At 35.6% G+C, this 22,823-nt stretch overlaps 1 protein-coding gene across 1 annotated transcript in view; it reads right to left on the bottom strand.

Moving 5' to 3' along the window:
• The window catches only part of DACH1 (dachshund family transcription factor 1), a 441,589-nt gene that overhangs the window by 199,152 nt on the left and 219,614 nt on the right, over positions 1-22,823 (bottom strand). Inside the window, exon 3 of the mRNA XM_014532878.1 lies at positions 7,114-7,275. Coding sequence (XP_014388364.1) covers positions 7,114-7,275 — 162 coding nt within the window. The remainder of the gene's footprint in view (positions 1-7,113; positions 7,276-22,823) is intronic.

The raw sequence follows: 22,823 nt of genomic DNA on the forward strand, positions 1-22,823 counted from the left end.
TTTTCTCTCTACTCTCCTATATCAGTTTTTGGAACATCTAGAAAAACTTATCTTGACAGGTTTCTATTTTGCCTTCTAAATCACTCTAGCCCTGGCTGGCATAGCTCATTGGTTAGTGTTAGCCTTCAAACAGGAGGGTTGCAGGTTTGATTCCCAGTGAAGTGCGCATACCCTGGCTTGCAGGTCTAATTCACACCCCTGGTTAGGGCATGTGTGGGAGGTAACCAATTGATGTGTCTCTGTCACATCGATGCTTCTCTCTCTCTGTCCCCTCTTTCCTCTCGTCCCACTCTCTAAAAATCAATGGGAAAAAAAATATATATCCTTACTCCTTGGGTGAGGATTAAAAAAAAGGAACAAAAAGAAATCACTCTAAAGAATACCTTTTTGCCTTTCATCTTCTATTGAGATTTCAAAGAATTTTAGAGTCAAGAGAGTAATTGGGCATCAAGCACCTTATTTATTAAATATGAGAACTGAGAAATTAAGAGACTTATTTAAGTAGCTAACTTACCTATTAGCTTCGTGATGACTAAAAGCTAAATCTCCCGATATATTTTGCTCTCTGCTCTCCCATATCAGTTTTTGGAACATCTAGAAAAACTTATCTTGATTATGCTATAAGATGTTCAAAGTTTAAAAATGATTTTTGATAATTTTGTTTAAAATTAGCTATTTATTCTTTATATGTTTATATTACATTACTTATTATAAGTACTGAATGAAGAAAAATGCCAGAAATGTTAAGTATTTACAAAAGCATTAAAATTTCTGAAAGGGGAGTTATTATTCTTAATTTTTTTTAATGTTGGAGTAAGCAATTTTGTTTGAAATGTCAGGCTATGAAGACATCTTCTGCATAGAGAATGATGTGAACCATATGGCTTATTCACAATCAATTGAATTACAAACCATGGCAGTTCGTACACTTTCAGGAGATGCTTATGTGGTCCTTCCATTAAAATTCCACTAATGTGACATTTGTGAAAAGGTTTATGTTTGGACACACATTCCCTCACCATATGTGAAGCCACAGAGAGCAAGACCATCGATTCCAAGTGTTTATATATAAATCGACAGCTATCAGTTCTAAAAGATTTCTCATTGCATGTGTCAGAATCCTCTGGCCTTTTAGGGTCATCTTGTGTATTTCCATGTTTACAAGACCCTGCCTGTTAATGTGGCTAACTTTTACTCATCAGACAGGAAGAAGGATCTTAAAAATCATTGTTAGGCAGAAAAACATTAAGAAAGTTAAAAAAAAAACTTTCCATATTTAATCTGTTAAACAATGGCAAATTTCTTATGAATCAGTGATACTGTAATTGAACTGGAGACATTTTTAGAGTAAGCTAGCTTTGGCTTTTTCACCCTCTGATTTGGAATCTGCTCACAGTACTGCCAGCTTAACCAAAAAGGATTAACTCTCATATCCAACTGAGAACACAGATAATTCTCAGTAATTGGTAAAAAATGAAGATGAATGGGGCTGAGAGATAAGGAGCAATTAGCTCATCAGCAGTTACAGCTGTGCACTCAATCCGGATCCATCTCTGGAGTCTCGGCCCCTTTTAAAGAACCTACGCAGAATAAGCATAGGACACCCTCCTCCCCAAAAATTTGCGTATACCTGCCCATCATTTCTCCAGTCTTCCAATTTATTTCCTACTATACAAAGACACCTGTCATAGTATGCTATGTAAATGACTACCTCTCTCAGGACCTATGTCTAAAGCCAATCTTCTTTTTAAACTTTTTTTTTATAACAGAAACCAAATGACTACTGTAGACACTCTTAAATTCCCTGTCAATCGTTTCATTATAGCAGCATCATCTGTTTGAAAATATAAGCAATTCCCTCATCTAATTATAGGAAGGATTTGAGGTTCATTAACATTGCCAAGGCAGAGAATCCAATGTGCAACTGCAGAGCTCTGCGTGGTGGCCTGTGTTCTCAGTTTCCTTCTATTTGCTTTCTCAAGGTCTCCAAGACTTCTTCCTGAAATCATAAAATTAATTTTTCCTTCCGTGACTTAGAAGAAAGTACTACAGTGTAAACTATTCTATTTCTGTAGGAATGGGGGGAGGGAGGGAGAGAGAGAGAGAGATAGAGAGAGAGAGAGGAGAAGAAAGGAATAGTCAGCTGGGGAAGATAATTTTATCTCCCTATCTGCCTGGCTTGTTTTTTGTTTGTGTTCCATTTGTTTTGTTTTGTTTTGGCTGATGAACTAAAGTAAGGAGTAAGAACACAACTGAAAAACGCAGCTGTTAATACCAAACTCAAGTTCTTGTTTTTAATTGAAACTCCTACATCCTATAACTATTGCAAGTTTGAGAAAATGAAAAAGAATCCTACATTGCAGGGTTTGAAATGTGTTCAGGTTCGTGGATCACTGCATCCGTGGACAATGTTCAGAAAGAGAAAAGACCGAAGTTTCAAGATTACTTCACTTCCTTAAAGAAATAACAGCAGTTGGGGATTATGACTATAGTTTAAACAATAAGATTTTCTCAGGACATCTGTTTTGAGATCACATGTTGAATAGATATGAACTCATTTCCTACTAAGCAAGCAATCTACTATTGTTGATAGCTGTTTACCAGTTCTGTGAGTCAGATATTAGCTTGTGGCAAAGGTCCCTCTTAAATCCTCTGAGTATTCTTTAAACTGTGTACATAGTGTTTTCCTTAAATAAAATGTTAAGAGAAGTAAAAAAAAAATGCAGTCTTTTCCTGTCTCTTGGTAAATTAAGTCCACGAAGTCTCAGACTTGGGAATAATATTTAATGTATTTATCTTTAAAGAGTCGTTTCCTATGTTGTCATTAGTTAAGGGAGTAAGATATTAGGTTTAGCAAGTATTTAAATAACACAGAAACTATTAAGAGATGCTAGCTATGTCAATATTTATACAGCATTTCAAAACTAGAAGTAAAATTAAGTTTCCTTTATTTAGATTAAATCAATTGTGCTTAATTTAGTGTCTTCAAAAATGTTCATGATGACAAAAAAATAATAAGCAGATAAAAACACACAACTAGAGATACTATGGAATTGACCTTGAGTTCACCGGTTTTAAATTCTGCCTTTCCATTATCCCAGTCCCAATTTCCAAGCAGCATGTTTTAAGCTGGTTATGTAGATCAGTCCTTAGAGCAAAAAAATAGCAATTTATCTGGCCTGAATGTTGTGGATAGTGTTGCCACTAAAAAGAATCCAGGACATTTTTCCTTCTTATCTGCAATGTAGCTCATATCAGCCAACCTGTCACAAGATAGTACTTGATATAAACAAGAGATTGCAAAGACATCTCGGTAATCAATATCAGGATGGCTACAGTATGGAAGTCCCAACCAGTGCATATCATTTGTCTCAGCATCTATTTCTATGGCCAAATGAAGCATTAATTCAAATCATAAATCTATGGTGATTTAAATCTGGGAATGAGCACCTGCCTGCTTTAATGATTTATTTTGTACATTTCAGTAAGCAGGAGATTTGTCCATATGAACTGACAGGTCACCTTCAGATGCCAGGAGCTGACTGTTTATCACCATGCAGACTAGCATCTCATCTTAGCGAGTAAATATTAAACTAAAAGAATCCAATTGATTGTGGATGAGGGAGAATGGCGACATGGCCATATATTTTACTCAGCATGCTGATGCCTCACTCAGATCTATCCTGAAGTTCTCAGTTCTTCCTAAAGTGATCACTCTGTTGGAAAGACGTGAGCTCAAGGTCACCAGGTAAAATTGGAATGCACCATACTTATTTGTCAGTGTCAAAGTTTCTTTAAACACCTTTGTTTGGCTAATTTTTGTGAATCATATTAAGAACTGGAAAGGGACTTTTATAATAAAAATATCCCTTGAGTCCAGCAAGCCAGATCGAACCAAACCATGCCCCCCAAAATTCTATTTCCTCAGATAATAAGGGTTTATTTACAACCAAGGGAAAAAACAGTGTTCCTGCATAGGAAAATCTGAAATGTGCAACAAAACATGTGAGCCAGGCGAGTGCAAGAGAAAAAAGAAGCCTGAAATAGCTTCAAAATTGTCACTGGATTTGGGCAGAGCTAAGGAGCAACAATACATCATTAAGTGGCACCTCTCTGAGGGGTTTTACTACTTCACAGAGCCAGTTGATAGATTTGTGAGAGTAGTAAGCTTGTATTCTGAAATACTGGCCTTAGAGATTCTTGGGATTCCTCCTGGAATTCTTCTGCTCCAATACCACTTCCTGAGCCGCTCATGCTAACGATGTTCCTAAAAGATCCAGCACATCCTCCCAGAGTTCGCACACCAAGCCACCCCACCCATTAACTGGATGCCTCTTGCATACTGGGACTGTGGTATGATCATTTTTGTGTTCCTAGAATGAGCTAAAATCAAACTTGCAACAAAATTCAAATGACATAACAGCTCCCCCAGGTTTCCTCACAGGCCAGCAGTTTAACAAATAACACCCATCAGAGATAATAGGAAAACAGAGGAGGAAGCAGTTAATGACTGTAAAAAGAGGACAAAGGTGATTTTCAAAAGGGTAAAATTGGAGAAATAATAATAATAGCCAAAGCAATACCAAATCTTAGTGGTGTCCAAAGTGAAAAACAGACTTGGTAATAAATGAAGTTATAAACACTTGACAAATATGATCTCCTTGAATTATTATGATGTAATACTATTATTTAAGCCATTTTCCTGATTTGAAATGTTATGCTCCAAATTTTCCATAACTTTTCGAAGTCACAGACCAAGTAATTATTGAAAACTTACCAAGAGGCAAGTGGTGTTCTCAGAATCAGAGAAGACTAGGCCCATAGAAAGCAACTGCTAATTCACCAAGCACTTTGATCTACAAACTCCATCCCCACCCCTACCATGGCCTTGTACCCTCCCCTTCCCCCAAACTCTTGTTTCCTGATCTCTAGATAAAGGAGGAAGGCAGGGGGTGTGCTCAGGAAGGATAATAAGTCATAAATTCTTAGAGGACAGTAGCATGTGAGACAATAGAATAAAAATGACAAATAATAACATTTCCACCTCAAATCAACTATTGATATGTAAATAAATGGTCTACATGCCTAAGGACTAGCAATGACACCAATATTACAACAACCCCAAAATACTAAGACCCTCTAGGAAGATTCAATTAAATTTCTGCTCTGGTTTAAATTGGTGTTGGATGATGGGTGTCAAAACTGAAAAACAATATAGTCTACCAACTAAATACTTTAATGAAAGAAAAGTGATTTCTTCCAAATAAAACAAAAAGAAAATTCAAATTGTTTTTTAAGTATCATGTGATACCCTATGTACCCACATAATGAAGGTAAACTATTATTAAGTCAGTAGGCAAATATTATTCTATAATATTAATTATTAAGTCAATGTCAATGCTTAATTATGAGCTGTAGTCTCCTTTTCTCATGCCTGCTGGTTTCTCCAAAGTCAAATTTCTGCTCTGCTGCTCAGAAATTTGAACAGAAGTATCATGTTTTAATATATTTTGCTTTAAATATTATTAAAATGCATAATTTGTTTATCTCTCCTCCCAAAGCCAACTATTAAGAATAGCCTGCATTGAAATCTTACTCTTCTAAAATTTGATAACAATCCAGATTATGTTTCAAAATAATAATTAAAATTTATAGTGGGTGTCTAATTTTGCTCTAGCTATAATTCATTTTACTTCAATCATTTTTATAAAATTTTTATGTGTTGATATTTAGAGAGCAAGAGGAAGGGAGAGGGAGAGAGGAAGAGAGAGATTGTGTGTGTGTGTGTGTGTGTGTGTGTGTGTGTGTGTGTGAGAGAGGGAGAGAGAGAGAGAGAGAGAGAGAGAGAGAGAGAGAGAACAACATATGGGTTGTTGTTCCACTTATTCATGCACTCATTGGTTGATTCTTGTATGTGCCCTGACCAGGGATGGAACCCCTCAATCTTGGTGTAGTGAGACTATGCTCTAACCAATTGAAAATACCTTTTCTTCCATACACCTGAATTGAGCAATGACACCTTTCAGATGATCGATCACACAGTGGCAAGTTTTTAACTTTTAAAAGTCTAAATTTATGCATGTGAATGACCTAAAGAATCTGCTGCCCTTATATTCTCACCGGAAGCACCACAAATGCAAGCACTGATGTTTTTCTGTCCATAGTATTCCCCCATATATCCTTAACCACACCAATGTACTGAAAGTGGAGAGTTCATTATATAAAGAAATAATCTGTTAAAATCATGCATGGAAAAGAAAACTTAATGGAACTGTCTTGAACGATTGTGTCCTGTGTGAACATTTGGTAGAAATAGTATCTTACACATATCTTATGGCATCTAAATTTCTCTTGGTAAATTATATTTTGAGCATGATTTCTACATTTTAAAGGGAAACCACACAGTGCAGTGACAGGATAAAATTTTGTGTCTGACCAACACATGGATACTAAAGATGTCAATGAAAAGTAATTTCATTGTGTTTGACAAAACAAATTACCCAGATGAATTCTGCAAAGAAATAAAAACTGTTCCTTTGGTTTAAATAGTGACTGCAAACTTTTCATCTTTTCTCCATACCACAAGAAAAAAAAATCAAAAGAAATTAAAGTTGTATATCTAATATGAGAAAAATGGATAATAGTTGTATATAGAAAAAAATTAATTATCAGCATAATTCTTATTCTTGTCAGCACATGAAAGGATTAAGTTATATGTTGGCTGCTAAAGCAAATTTCTTATTGAAGAAGAAACACTTTAAGAATTAAAAAGGTAAAGAGTATGATTTTGTTTGTAAATATTCTTCTGCCACCTTACCCATAATCAATATTTTAGAATTCTGATTATTAAAACTTATTTGTATTATGAAAGATGTTAACTGAATGCTTATGGAAGTTGCAGGCATAAAGTTGATCTTATAATAAAAAATAATGTTGCTAATTATTTATTTAAACTGCATGTTATTAGAAGCTAAGTAGTATCTTCAAAATATACATTGTTTTGGAGATAAAAGGAACAACTTCTTGAATGGGTAACCAATAGTTTTGTTCTGGAAAATAAAGTAATTTGGTAGCAAAATGATTACAATACATTTCAGTGAACATACAACTCACCGACACTTGAATTCATGTCCCCATTTTCAGAATCTGCTCCATGTTGGTTATTACTGGCATGATAGTTGCTCATGGCTTCTAACTTGATTTTTTTCACCTTCATTGCTTCAGCAATCGCTGCATTGGTAGCAGCAGCAGCCGCTGCAGCTGCTGCTGTCAGACCTTAAAAGAATAAATTAAAAATGAGGTAATTCAAAATCAGATTTTTTGATGTAATAGTTCATGTGCTTTATATAACAGGCATACAAACACATTAAAGTATCTGACTCCTTTATGCCATACTTTGATAACATATATTCATCCCCACCTAGCCAAAAAAAAATGGATATAAATGGGAGAGTGCTCTCTAAACTCCTAAATTAAATATTAGCAGAAACATAATTCATACAAAGAAGGATAGTAGTAGAATGCAGCCAGAATTACCTCTCAGACAAACCAATGTGAACATGTCATTCCCTGCTTAAAAATGCTCTCCAGTTGCCTAAAGGGGGAAAAATTGGAACTGCGTAACAGTTCACCAAGTCTTACCCTAAGGAGTAAACCTACCTTGTCACCTAAAGTTTCCTCATTTTCATGCCACACTCCAGCTACACCGAACATGCCACCAGGACTTACACATGCCCTGCCTCTCGAAGCCTGTGCTTTCACACATGCTGTTCCCCTTTTCTGGAACATCCTTGCTCCATGACTCACTTCCCTGACACAGGCCATTATCTTTGTCCAGAGCGATCTGTCTCTGTTCAGCCAGAGAACAGAAGGTAGAAGTGGATGTGAGATTAGTAATAGAGTTGATCAGATTATAAAAGAGCAGGAAAGGAAGGCCATGCTTTATGTATAGTAGACTTAGCCAGCTGAGGTTTTTGAGCAGGGGAATGTTTATTTTCTTTAAATGTTTGAACTTTTAAAAAATATTTTTATTTCAGAGAGGAAGGGAAAGGGAGAGAGAGATAGAAATATCAATGATTAGAGAGAATCACTGATCAGTTGCCTTCTGCACCCTGCCTGCCTCCTGGGTATTGAGCCCACAACCCAGGAATATGCCCTGACTGGGAATGGAATCCTGACCTCCTGCTTCATGGGTCCATGCTCAACAACTGAGCCACACCAAATGGGCTAAATGTTTGAATTTTTACCAAGGCAATTCACTTTATCTTGGCATTCCTCATCTGCAAAAAATCATACACTGAAATATATGATCTCTCCTCATTGTAAAACTTTAATAGTCCATGAGACAATATATACCACCACCATCTCCCTCTATATTTCTACTATGGCTGCTTCAAAGTTTCTGACTACAGTTCTTCAGCCTGGTTTAAATTTATTTATGTGATTTATTTCCACTTCCAGCTGGTGGATTCGAGACTGCACAATTCTCTCCTTCTTTTCCTCCCCACTAATCATCACTTTTGGTTAGTACAGCAAATAAGTTATGGCCTCAGGAATTACAAGAAAGTCTTTTTCTGTAGAAATCTCTCTCTCTCTCTTTTTTTTTGAGATTAGGAGAAGAGCTCACCTTTCCTTCAAATCAAACCAAAGAGGTCTTGACTACCTTCACCCCAACACAAAACCTTCAGATTAGATCTTTGCATGAAAACTTAATAACCACTCCCCCCAAAAAGGCACTGATCTAAATTCAAACAATTCTCTCTCTCTCTCTCTCTCTCTCTCTCTCTCTCTTTTTGAGATTAGGAGAAGAGCTCACCTTTCCTTCAAATCAAACCAAAGAGGTCTTGACTACCTTCACCCCAACACAAAACCTTCAGATTAGATCTTTGCATGAAAACTTAATAACCACTCCCCCCAAAAAGGCACTGATCTAAATTCAAACAATTCTTCTGGGTCTGGAGCTAGCATTTATTGCTTTCTAAGTTCCAACTTGAAATGATTCTCTCATCTTCCTATGATTGAATTTTCTCCCCAGTTACTCATTTCCTTCGAAGATGTTCCAGAATATTTTCTTTCCTGCTCTCTTAAAGTTCTCTTAGTGTTTCCCAGAAAATCTCTCTTCCTCAACTTTGACTTGTTACAAATGTGCACATTCTTCTTGTCCCTTTTCTTTGTTGACTAATGTCATTCCATCTCCAAGTTATGACACTTCTAGGGCCTTTAACTTTGATTTATGCTGCATGCAAATATGTTTCTGTAGTATTTGAATAAAAAAGACAAACCTACAACTTGAGATATGATTGCTATTATACTGAATATCTGAATCTAATTCAGTAGCATAAAACATAACTATGCATGACATGGCATTGGAGAAGCCATAAAATCTTCTTGAGTATGGTTTCTTCATCTGTAAAACCATTATATTCACAAAGGGGTAGTATAAGATTTAAATAAGATAAACTAGGTGAAGAAAGCCACATGTTGAGTAAAAACTAGTCATGCCTTGCATTCTAGCTCCTCAATAGGCAAGTGCAGTCCAGGGTATGGACATCATGGCTGACCGCAGTTCCCTCAGATAGAAGAAATCTACTTCTCCTTAACTGACTACATTCATTGTCAACTTTTTAAAAATACTTTTAGTAATTTTATCATCTATCTAATCTTATTTATAGTGCTCTTCTGTTTTTCCACTTGACAGTTTCCCCAGTTGTACATTTCTAATAAAATTCCAAATGACATAACATATAATGTGTGTGTGTCACACACACATTTAGTTCTTTAATAGCCTTCAAATCTACCCAATTTTCTCCATTCCCACTGGTTTTCCCTAGTGCAAACTGCCAACTTTTCGTCCCTGGAATCCTGTAATAGCATCGTAACAGATTCCACTTCCCCCACCTCCAATCTCTTAGCAGTGAATGTAACCTTATGAAAATAAAAATCCAACATGACATGCAATGGCTGCTCTTAAGTGCTAGTGGGAAGCTCTGCCTGGCTGTGAGGGCCCTTTGTGCTCAGTTCCTACCTATCTGTGTAACGCCATCTGTTCCCTCAGGTTCCCCTTGATCTCTGTGCTCCAGACATATAGGCCTTCTTCCACTTCCTCTAAAGGCCTACATTCCTTCCTTCAAGCCAGACATTGCATTATTCCCACTTTCTAGAAAAGCTCTCCAGTCCCCTACTCCAGATCCACCTACACATCCATCATACGGTGGCTTAAATATTATGCTCTAGGAGTAGCAGGCTAAGGTTCCCGACTCTTCAGTCTACCTGGGAAACAGTTACCAACATTTTAAGAATCAGCTCAAAACTCACTTATTTTAAAGGGCTGACCTTCCCCACCGGACTCCTACAGAGTAGAGCTAGCCATCCACTTGCCTTTGTTCTCACCCCTGCTGTATGAGTCTGCCATCCTCCGTGCTCTGAATCACCCCTGGAGTTTTAAAATGTGCAAATAGCTGAGTTCTATCCTCTGAGATTCTCATTGGGGCCCTGCATTTGTATATTTTGGGTTCATTTTACTGCTCCTCACATCATGTTAATGTGCAATCTGAGAAGAGAAACTCAGTCCCTTGAACTATTTTTACTTTTTTTTTTTTTAAGAGAGAGAGAGGGCCTGTGGTAGTGGGGTAGGTTTAGGGTTAGCTCCTACCACTAGGTTATAATACTGAAAGGACAGAAATACTTCCTTAGAATATGCATCTCAAACACCTTCCACAATGCCTGGCACAATTTGTCACTGAATGAAAAAATGCTTCTCAAAGTAGATTAATTGGAAAACCAAAGGGGAAATATAGTCATTATTTTGACACTATCGATGTAAATAATATGAAAGATTATGTTTATGTGAAAGTTAACCTGGATCTACTAGGAGTAGCAAATCTCATTAATAGAAAGCGAAACTCACCAAAGCTGCATCTGCCTGGGATGGAGAAGATCACAAAAGCCTCACACCCCCCACCCCTGCACTTCCTGCACTTACTGTTGGCCTTGCAGTGGCCCCTTCAAATATCTGCTGTAACTCTCAAATCCCTCCAATTTGCTGTCTCTATAGTACAAACTTAGCACAGAACCTATAACTTGCTTTAGAAACAAGCCCCATTGTACATTTTGTTCTCTAATAAAGTTATTTTTGGCGGGGGGTGGGGGGTGAATGTAATGAACTCACAAAATAACTTTTTTTTTCATCTATGCTTCATAGAGAATTCTGAATGTGAACCACTTTCTATGTAATCAAGAATTGTCTACTTGTGTTAACACTGGCGACCCACAACATTTACCATCCACTTCTCTCACTCTCCTCCTAGTCCTTTCCTCAGTTCAGCTTTCTCCCCTTGCCTGGGCTTCATAGAGATTTTTGTTGTCCCCTCCTTGAATACTCGACCCTTATACTACTGCAACTTTACCACTGCTTTTAGCTCTTCCCTGTCAAAACAACCCCTTGTTCCCGCTGAGCTAGGTAATCCCGTGTTTCTTAAAGCGATACTCGACATCAGATAGAGATGTAGCTGGAGTGCATGGTAAAAGTAGAGGTTATCTTCCCTGGAGTCATAGCCACAGACTATTTCTGGGAAGGACTGAGGAATCCTTCCAACAGGTTTAATCTGATGCTCAATGAGCTTACGTTACTTGATGACAGTCATTTACACTAAAGTGTGTCTGCATCTTACAGTGAAAGCTTGTTAACTAAGCAGAGCCTCATCGCAGTGGCTCTCAATAGTGAGTGTGCATACAAATCAAGGAGGACACATTAAAATACAAAATCAGGTTGGACGGAGGAATCGGCGTTTGAGACCGACTGCTCCAGTGTGCTGCACTTGGCAGAAGTGAGTCTCGTGTCTCCCGCCTACCACAGCTGAAGCAGAGGACAGCCAGGCCACGCAGTGCTTCTCTGTGTTTCCGATGCAGAGTCACACATGTATTCATCTCTAACAACGCTACATCCATAAATCTATCTGGAATCTACTGTAATCGTGACTTAAACAGCTTGGATAATTGCTCCTGATTCTGAATTTAGTTCACAAGTTTTCAATAGATTTTTTTTCTTTCATTAGGGAAAACAAGGAACAAATCAAAAAATGAATTTTTTTAAAAAAATCTCGTATACTAAAGAATGATTAACCCACTTACCTCACCAATCACACTTTTTTATCCTCTCGAAGAACATTTGTAGTATCTCATATACTATGACAAAAACATGTACTGAACTGAGAAGTCGAATGTAATATGATTTTATTTTATTTTAAGAGATTCTCAATCCAATTTTATCGTCATCAATGGGGAAGCTTTAATTACTGATGAAAATAATGGGTTGAGAAATATTTTGTTTAAAAAATACATTTTCCTTCAGAGAAAGGATAAGTCTCAAATATGACAAAAGCTACCTAATAGCAGAGTGAAAATTTAGCCATTTGACAAATGGAGACCTAAACATCGTGTTTCTATCAAAGCATTTGATTTAGTAGACTACATTGATCAAATTTATAAAAAAAAAAAAAAGTCTGATTGGCCCTCAGGAAAAGGGTTGGCAAGCCAACTTAGAGTCCAAATGTCTATATCTTGAAAAATAACTTGTTTCTTTTTTTCATTTATATTTGATCTCAACAAACTCTTCTCTTACAAAAGAATAGATTTTACACAGAATTTAGAAACATTGCTTGTCATATTATTGTCTGAATTATCATACAAACTCAATGCTGGGGCCCAATTCTGCTTTGCTCCGTCAGAGCAAATTCTATATATATTTTAAAAACTGGTTATTGTTAGAAATTATTTTTATCTTGGCTTATAGATTTCCTGTACTTTTACTTTCACTTTTTGATGTTCCGCTACAATTTTTTTAAAGTTCTTGTTAATAAGAAACTGTATGGGAAATCCTCGTTATCTAATCTCTGTTTCATATAAGGAGTAAATATGGTGGTTGAAAAAAAAAAAGCATTCCAAAATGCCATACAAACTTTGGACAACATGCATCTAATTTACCTGGAATACTGCACAGCAAGCTATATAATTCCTATGGCTTCAGAATCCTAATTGCTAAAATCTAAGATATAAATTCTGATCTCATAGGGAAGTAGAAAATATGTGTGAAATAATACATGCTACAGTAAGGGCACATACTAAGCCCTCTGCAAAATGGTAGTAGTTATTATCAAGTAACCCATAATACCCATCATGTCCTTATATTTAGTTTTGCTATTGTTCAGCTACACACAAAAATGCAAATATGACAAAAGCTACCTAATAGCAGAGTGAAAATTTAGCCATTAGACAATTGGAGATCTAAACATCATGTTTCTATCAAAGCATTTGATTTAGTAAACTACATTGACCAAATTCATCAAAAAAATCACTAAAATCTGCACTCTGTGCTACATTGATACAAAACCTCCACTACTTCACGTTCAAGATCCAAAAACCAATCCATAGGTTTATCATTTTAGAAGGAAACCAGGCATTGTTACCACTTAAGTACCTTATTTTACTTTGCAAAGATAGCTTTCTTCTTCTGCTTTCAACTTTTATCAAAACAGCCTTTAAATCCTTCAAATGCCATTATACAATCTTGATCACTCTCTTTAACAAAAGGAAAAGACCCCAGTCTATTTATTTCAAATAAGTCAGTACCCCTAGTTATAAAGTGTAGATTACAACTGTAGATTATAAATATCAATAAAAAAGACATATTGCTGTCAAATTCTTTCTCTGATCTGTTTGTTTGCTCATTAACTTGAAAGGTCCAATCTTTGATCTTTGGTTTCAAAGGCATCAAGATGACTTCCAAATGTTTGATAGGTTGTCTACTTTTACATCGCATTCCATATAAAATGCATTTCCCAAAACTTAATAGGTAAAATAAAATGGGTTATATGCAAGAGATAGTCCGCATTCAAAGCTTCCATATGATAGACTTTTTATTAGTCTATGCCACTTTACCCAAATTTAGAAGAAGCCATTTTAAACATGCAGTAGATTATAGCCAATGGTAGTTATTATTAATATGCTGGAATTGATAAGTTATTTATGTCTGGCATTCTTCCTACTGATTATTCAGGGAGACAGGCAGCTTATAAATATCTCATCACTCCACAGTCACAGAAATTTCATCGACAGTGCTTATGCACAGCTATTAGCAATATGAATCTAACCATTACAAGAAGGAGGAAAATCGAACATGTGGCATTAATACGCAGTCCTGGTTCCTAACCATCTGATAGGCAGATGGTGTGAAGCGGATTCTCCAGCTGAAATGAAGGGGCACATCATTTAAAACCTTGTTTGCATTCTAACTGATATCAGTGCCATATTGATATACATGATACATCATGGCAGTATTTGAACAATCTAGTTTGTTTCAGTCATAAATGTTTACAGCCTTGTTTTTTTAATCTTATAAGCATGTTCAGAACAGTGTATTTTTAATTTATGAAACCTATTGTTTACTTCTGTTGAGCTAAAAGATTAGTGGAAAGCAGAGATATTAAATTACTTCAACCCAAAGCAATATAACCAAGACAGATGAATAAAGTGGGTTTCAATTTTCAGCAAAGGATGTTAGTAAAGGAATTTTACAATTAGCCCAGGCATTTTGTGCATTAAATACATTTATTCATTTAAACCTTCCTCCCCCCCCCCCACCAATAGCATACAGAGAAACTTAATGGTTTACATAGTCATTCATTTAAAACTCTCACTGTGTGCAATTAATCTTGTCTAACAATTCAATTCGGGAAGTAAAACATCAAAAAGCATAGTTCAATTCAACAGTCATTACTGTGAAGTAATCTTTCTGCTCCTGACAGTTCCTATAGACTCTCTGCAATACTCTGTTGAAGGTGCATTCATTGTAAGCTTCATATGAGTTTGAATTACAACTCAATTGAAATCACTCCAAGTTTTAGAAGAACTCTTGGCTCAATATAACAACTTGAAAGTACCGGTACTTGCCTTTTGACTCTGTTTTCTTCCTTTCCTTATTGAAATACAAGCTGTCTAAGATACGGACACTAATTTTCACAGTTATTTTGTTTCTCAATATTTTCTAAATAAATGAAAACTGGAACTGAAACATGCCTGTTCTCACTCTTAAATGATTAAATAATGGTAGTGTTAAGCAACCAGAATAAGTAAGTTAATTGTGAATCAGGGTGGATTGAAAATTTTGAGTGTGAATTTGTCTTCTAATGTCCATTAGACTGACTTTACTTGCCCTTTGAAACACATTTATATTCTGGAGAGAAAAGGAAAATTGATCTTTGAGGCCATTAATGGAAACACTCCTTATCCCAGTTTTCAGTTCTTCAATTGATTTAATTAGATTTTTTAAATGTTTGGAGTAACAAATCAACCACATGAATTTGAAGAAACATATAGTAGAGAGTGTATAATTTGAAAATGACTAATAAATCAAATAGATATCAAAAGTAGCATTTATATTCTGAATAGTTTAAAACTGCAATCGCCCAGAGTGAAGGCATGATAGCAGTACTGAAGTCAGGAGGAGGGAGCACCATGGGGATGTCATTTGACCATGTGTATATCACTGAGGAATTTCCATGAAAGTCTTTGAAATACTCAACTTCTGATCATTAACTCATAGAATCAGGCTGAAATGTAATCAATGAAGATTTAAAATTACTATGGTTAAAATAAGAAAATATGCAATTTATGAAAAGTTGAACTAGACACCAAAAGTTCTTAAATAACTCACTTTTACTCCTTTTTTTTTTAACAGTATCACCCGTTAGAAAAGTATTTCTTAACAGCCAGTTGGGGTATAAACTTAGAAAACATTAAAATGAGCAAGACGTTATTTAATACAACCCTTTTATTTCACTGATGATGAAATTTAGGGGCAGTGAGGTTAATCATTTCTATAAAGTCACACCATTAAATAATGACAGAGTAATCCCAATTCTCCTAACTCCCTGTTCAGCATTGACCACACCAGCTCTGTCAATAAATGCAAAAAGAAGAGTACACAGAAACCTATAGAATCATTGAAAGAAAATTAATCACGTTTGCTCAAGTAGCTATGAATTTCATAGGAAGTCAAGATTATAGACACTCAGGTGATATCAAAAATATAAGTTGACTCCACTTAGGAACCTGATCTAAATGTTCATTTGTGATTCAGTTTTGTAAAATTGAGACTATATTTGCCACAAAAATAATCATTCAAGTTTAACTATGCACAAAATGTTTAACCTGTACTACTGGTGAAATACAGTATTTATATTAGCCTGGTTATATATCTTAAATATGGCACAACAAGGAAAAAGAGAAGAGCAAATAAATGATTTTCCACTATATATCTTGAATATAGAAAAAATTAAAACAAAGTGAAATGGATAAACCTTGACTCTACTTTTCTTTAAATCTCTCTTCTTATTATTTCTATTATTCCATTCTCCAATAAACTGGGAATTAAATGTCCTTATGTTTGTCTAAGGCCCAACACTTCCTATTCCCTACATTTCTCATCACCCCAAATTATTCAATGAGTTGAGCCCAGGCAGGTGGCTCTTACTTGCCTGAGAGTATCTGACAGTATGTGATATTCTAAAAGACATTTTTAAAGAGACTTCTTGTCAATATATTGATGACAGATCAGGCAGTATAATAAGTGAAAAGAGGAAATGGTGTCGTAAATTTACCTTCCTGCAAAAGAGCCACCTCACTGGCACTTTAGTTTGAGAGTAATCTCCCCCAAATGTTCTTCTTTCCTGAACACCATGTAAATTCTCTTCTAAATCCATTAATAACTCAATAAGAGTCTCCCTCCCCCCTTTTTTTTTTCTTTTCCCAGAATCCAGGTAGCATGTGGAGCTCTATCAGTCTGGAGTTGTTGGTAAGGAGAAGAGTTGAGAAAAAAATGTGGAATATAGGTAAACCTTTTTACATGTAAATCTTATTGGGGGGAACTTATCCAATGAGATAGAAACAGCTGGAGTAGGTGTGGCCACAAAAGTTTTTAGATATACCAACTATTAGCTTTTTAAAAATTTTTTTTTTGTAAGGAAAAGACTCAAGAAACGAATGTAATTGTACACACACATGCTTTCTAAATAGAGGTCAGGGTCTGGGTTGGGAACAATACACAACCATATTCACTGAACAACAAAAGGAACAGAGAAGCTATCTGAGGCAATATGTTCTTCATACCTTTGTCATTAGATTCTTGTATTTATATAGTACCTATCTAAAAAGCAGGTATTTTTCTCATTTAGTTACAAGGAAAATGTAGCTGGTAATAGGCCAATAACAGGGCTTGGAAGAGTAGGTTTTGGTTTACAGTTTTTTTTTGTTTTTTTTTTAAAATATATTTTATTGATTTTTTTTTTTTACAGAGAAGAAGGGAGAGGGATAGAGAGTTAGAAACATTGACAAGAGAGAAACATCGATCAGCTGCCTCCTGCACACCTCCCACTGGGGATATGCCCGCAACCCAGGTACATGCCCTTGACCGGAATCGAACCTGGGACCCTTCAGTCCTCAGGCCGACGCTCTATCCACTGAGCCAAACCGGTCAGGGCATGGTTTACAGTTTTAATGTTGGACTATGGAAAGAACAATCCTGATTAATTTAGAAAAACAAATAGGGCAATGCAATAGAGAAGATACAAAATAAATATAAGTCTCAAGTAGTTGTCATCACCTTGGGGGTGGAAAGTTAAATAAATGAAGCCTTTATTTTGGTATATCTTTGTAATCATAGTCAAATTAATTTTCTGAGTGTAACTTAGACATATTACTTAAATTGTTCGATTTGGAGGCAACATCATACTTTATTGTTCAAGAAATAAATGCTATGTTTAAAGCTATTTCCCTTCTGATATTTGATTAGTATATTTAACCCAGCTCACCTAGGATCAGAGCAGATGAACGTCAAGGAAGAATTACCAGTGGTTGGTATTATATCATTCGTTCCTCTTTTTTGCTGCAAAGATCATTCAAACTGAAAGAAACATTTACTTCCTAACTGGGCAAGAAATGTGATCCTTTTGTGTACACTGCTGGAACCTTTTACTTTATTTCAAAACACTAGTAAATCATAGCAAATCTTCAATTGTTCTTATATCTCTTCATTTTAGGAGCAAAATCTGTAGCTCTGTGATCCAAAATCTTCTCTTGACCTAATTTATGTTGTACCATGAGATTCTATTAAAAGAAACTAAATCACTGCAGTAGATTTATTCGCCTTAAATAATTTAAGCTAATTGAAAAAGACCAATCTAAAACTAAAACACTTCTCTCAAGCATTCAACTTCTGCATGTCAATTAGTAATTTAAACAATCAGCTAATCACAACAGCTTTGTGAGAAACATGGACCTGTACTATGTACACATTTCTCTATCTCCACTGAGCTGAAGGTAGAAATAAACATCAATTCTGAGTCTGAAAGTATGTGTATCTTTTCTGTAGTAATTAAGTAATCCTAATAAAGTATTTTCACTGATGGATTTGAGATTTTTCTCAATTTTCCCAAACAAGTTAGAAATGAACACATAGAAAAATGAGAGAAATATCGGGAAAATTATATACAGTCACTCTTTTGGCAAGGAGTTATGTCATTTCAAATTTATAACATGACTGAAGCAAAACAAATTTGAAAACATTAGTATTATTCACAAGGTTACCACATCATAATAACCAGAATGTGAACTCCTATGCATTGGTTTTAAAATTAAGAACCCAACTTCATGTTATTATTTTTATATTTTATTTTTTTACTTTGCTTCTTATTAAAATTATTAAATATCAGTTTGATGTAAGCCATGTTAGTTGTGGCATATAATGTTATCACAAATTATAATATTTTAATTGTCCCATCATTATAGAACTCCATTTATAAAAGAAATAGTCATTTTTCTCATGCAATCATTTACTTTTATAATTCAGCCTCTGTAATTCCTGGAATGTACAGCATAATCACTGGTATGACAATCCTACAAAGCGTTACAAAAGCTCTTTGCAGTATTTTTACCATAGATTTTTCTTAAGAGAATTAGAAGATTCAAACATAACTTTATATTGGAAGTAAAGCCTTTTGAAATATTGCTAAAGTGCATATTGAATAAAGACAACACACTTAAGCAGACTTTTCCCCCTTTAAACAGCATTCATCTTTTCAAAAGCAATAGATTCTCAGTCCACACGGAGTCTATTGCATTATTCATTTCATGTGCAACCTCATGCTGGACCATAAATTGTTACTTTATCTAATCAAAGGAGACTTAACTCTACAGAAGGTCAAAGGTTTAATTTTGTGAAGTATTATCTTACGCTATGAGTTTAACCGAAAAATAGAAGAAGAAAAACAGCCAAGAAACTGGTAATAAATGAACCTTTATTGCCTCAGGCATTGGCCTAGTTAATAAACTTTCATTGAAGGTTTCTTTCAACTGTTACGGACAATGAGAGGGAAAAAAATCTTAAATTACAGCCATGTGTGACTTTTAAGGCAGTCATTCTTTTTTATCTCAACCTCCCCCACTCAGAAAGAAAGAAAGAAAAGGACAAAGAAAGATTGTCTTCGATCTCTTAACCAAAAATGTATGTCTCCAAACAGATGAAAAAGTGCAGATAAACTTTTCTAAAAGCAGAGGTCAGCTTTGAACAATCTAAAAAAAGGCATTCTTTAGGTGTTGAATCTTAGAGAACAACCTCTCTAGCTAAATGTAAAACTACAAGAGGAGGAGGAAGACATGGTGTGTTCTCCACAAGGCTCTGAAATCACAGCCTCCTGCTGAGCAAAACATGAGCCTTAGAATCTCAATATTATTGCACACATCCCATTGTGGTTTCAATATTCATCAAATGCATTGTAAATAAGTACATTATCTATGTACTATCTCCCCATGTTAGTACAAAAATTATCTTATTTTCAGAAATAAAAAACAGTAGTAGCAAAATAATTCATTTTATTGTTATGTGCTTCACATATTTAAGAGGAACAAGTCTATCTATCTGACACTCAACCAACACTGAATGGCCTGTGGGTAGTTTTGTTTTTCAGTATTTTCTAGAGAAGAAACTGAATTGAGTTGTTCTGAACTCACATGCTGTTTTTTTTTCAGGTGTAAAGTATAAAACTTATGGCCTCAATTTCAACATCTGTATCTGCACACCACAGCATTAATACGGCAGATCCTCGCATCACCAATGGAGTCCACATAAGCTGTGAGAAAGGGAAGAAGCCATATTCTGCATCTTCCCTTAGATACTCTCAAACAGAAAAGGAGGAGGGCTAGAGCCCTGTGCTCCCAACTGACCCGCCCCACCCCCAGATTCCACCCATTAATCACAATGCTCTCAGCAGGGCACCCAAACCTCTTCCCACCTGGCAGCATTTGGACAGAACTGGGCTCTACTTCATTCCTGGAACGCGTCCTCCGGATGCTCTCTTGGCCACCTTTGAATGCAAAAATGATCGCTGCTTACACCAGCAGCACCAGGTGAAAGCAAGACCCGGCTCCCTACCAAGAAATACACTCCGCACAGCTGGGAGGCAATGAGTTCTACAGGGGTCATGGATGAAGGGCATTTATACCAGCAGCTATGCTTCTTTGCTATATTTGCCAAGAGTAGTGAGGGAGACTTAGAAGAAAATGGAAAATATAGAGATTAAAGACATTTGGACGAAAATGATGAATTTTTTTTTAAAAAAGTCCAGTTCTATGCATAGAACAATGGTGATTAAAAACACGTTTTCTAAAAATGTGGTTAAATCTGGATATCAGAATCTGAAGCAAATTGGGACAGTTTTCATTAATTGGTAGAGGGTTTTAGAATCAATGAGCAGGTTTCGATTTCATGCAAGGATCCATGAAATGCTACCCAAAGGTAGCATTTTGAAAAACACTGTCAAAAGAGCAATTGATAAACATGACTTTTGACCCCACTTTATTTTCTACCTAACTTGTGTACATACATGCCTATAGTTGGGGAGCAAAAGAATAAAATATGAAGAAAAATGAAGAAACAGCAACAACTTTCTAGAAAAGAAACATTGTATTTGAATGTGTATAGTGAATGGCTAATACAGGTACTATACATTTTTGGGTAAGTGATTTAGGAATCATAGCAAGAACAGTCATGCTTTATAATTACAGTTTTTCCATTTACCATTTTTTTAAAAAAAGCTGAGGTACATTTAGAAAGTGACCCCAAGGTCAGAGAAGCTTGGGAAAGTAACAAACCAGGTATCTCAAATCTGGTTCTTTATTCCATTCATCAAAGTTTTAGGGGTTTGGGAAAGTTATGTTAGAATGCACAAAGAGGAAAAGAAAGATCAAGGGAATTCAAAGGATTCATTAAAAGTGCAGACGGTAACTCTGACTGGTGTTTTAGCTAGATAGACACAATTAATTAATTGTAACATTGTGAAGCTCTAAAATGCTAAAAGAACGTGCTCACGCCAGCAATGCAGTAATGTAGTAAAATACTTATAATCTTTCAACCACCAGGAGCTTTTGTTGGTTTTTGAACCTAATCCACAGCTTGACATAGATCCTAGGGTAATGGAACACAGTTCTTTGATTGAAATGATAACTAAACATTGCTGCGCTAGCCTGGTGGCCTAATAGAAGTCTGTCTCTCTGAAACTCGAGAAATTCAAGTTTGGAAACAAACTCAGACACTGAGCTCTGGCTTGTAAGTCCTTCAAGAAAAGCCTTTGACATGGAATATGCCCTTTCCAGTCGAACATGGCCAAAAATAGACATAAAACTTCTGCAATAGCCTTCCTTCCAAATAATGAGACAGTCCAAACAAATCAGCAGTACAGTGTTGATTATCACAGAGAGTTTAATATATGTCATAAGTAAAGCTAAGTATTTCAAAAGTGACCCATTCCCCCGGCTTTTTCCATCTCAGTATGACAATCTGAGCATAATCTAAAAGTTGAACCATTGTTACAAAGAAGGTTGATTTATATATTTTGTCAATTTTAGTCATGTGGAAAATGTCAAAGTATTCAAAAACACACTACAAATACCTGAAAAGAAATTAAATTATATATCATTAAGTGAAAAAATTGTTTCTATATTATTTTGTTTTATTCAATACATCATGATTTGCAATGCTGATAAGAACGCCACAATGGAACATTTTAGTAACAGAAGAATAATTTCTAGGTCTACATTTGCAGCCATAAATATACTCTGATTAAATTCTGAAAGACAATTGCAATAAAATCTCCATTGGGTATCTTGATAAATTTCAAAAAGCAAAGAAAATATGCTATCACTATTTACCAATATCTAGGCATCTTGTGGAAACTGCTAAGCAAAGAGTAGATGAAAAGAAAACAGAAAAGTCATGAGAGCATTAAATATACCTAAGGCTATAGCCAAACTATTATTTTTATGTCTGAATGCAATGCTTATAATGTTAATACAAATATGTTTTACTTGATGTCTGTCATGTGACACTATCACATCACTTTATAAACATGTAAAAATGATACTCAGATGACAACTGAAGCAGTCTGCACACTGTCACAACTGTGAAGTGTTGACATATCATTACATTGTAAAGCATGAGCTGTAAAGCTGGGTGGGAAGCGGTGAGCAAGTAAGAAAAATCCTCAAGTTAAATAATAAGTATATAATCCTAAAAACATAGTAGTCCTTCTACATAGAATTCCAGGGAAACAACTAAAGCTGGTTAAATCAATAGGTTAACAATATCTGGGACCCACATCCTTTCCATATTTCCTCGCAGTCATCCTCAATATACTGGGAAATGCCTTGCAATATGTTAGCAAGTGGGCTACAATAATTCCGTGCATTCAAACAAAACAATAAGGAGCTATTTAATA

This window comes from Myotis brandtii, unplaced genomic scaffold (genome assembly GCF_000412655.1).
Source record: "Myotis brandtii unplaced genomic scaffold, ASM41265v1 scaffold92, whole genome shotgun sequence".
In the NCBI taxonomy this organism is placed as follows: Eukaryota; Metazoa; Chordata; class Mammalia; order Chiroptera; family Vespertilionidae; genus Myotis; species Myotis brandtii.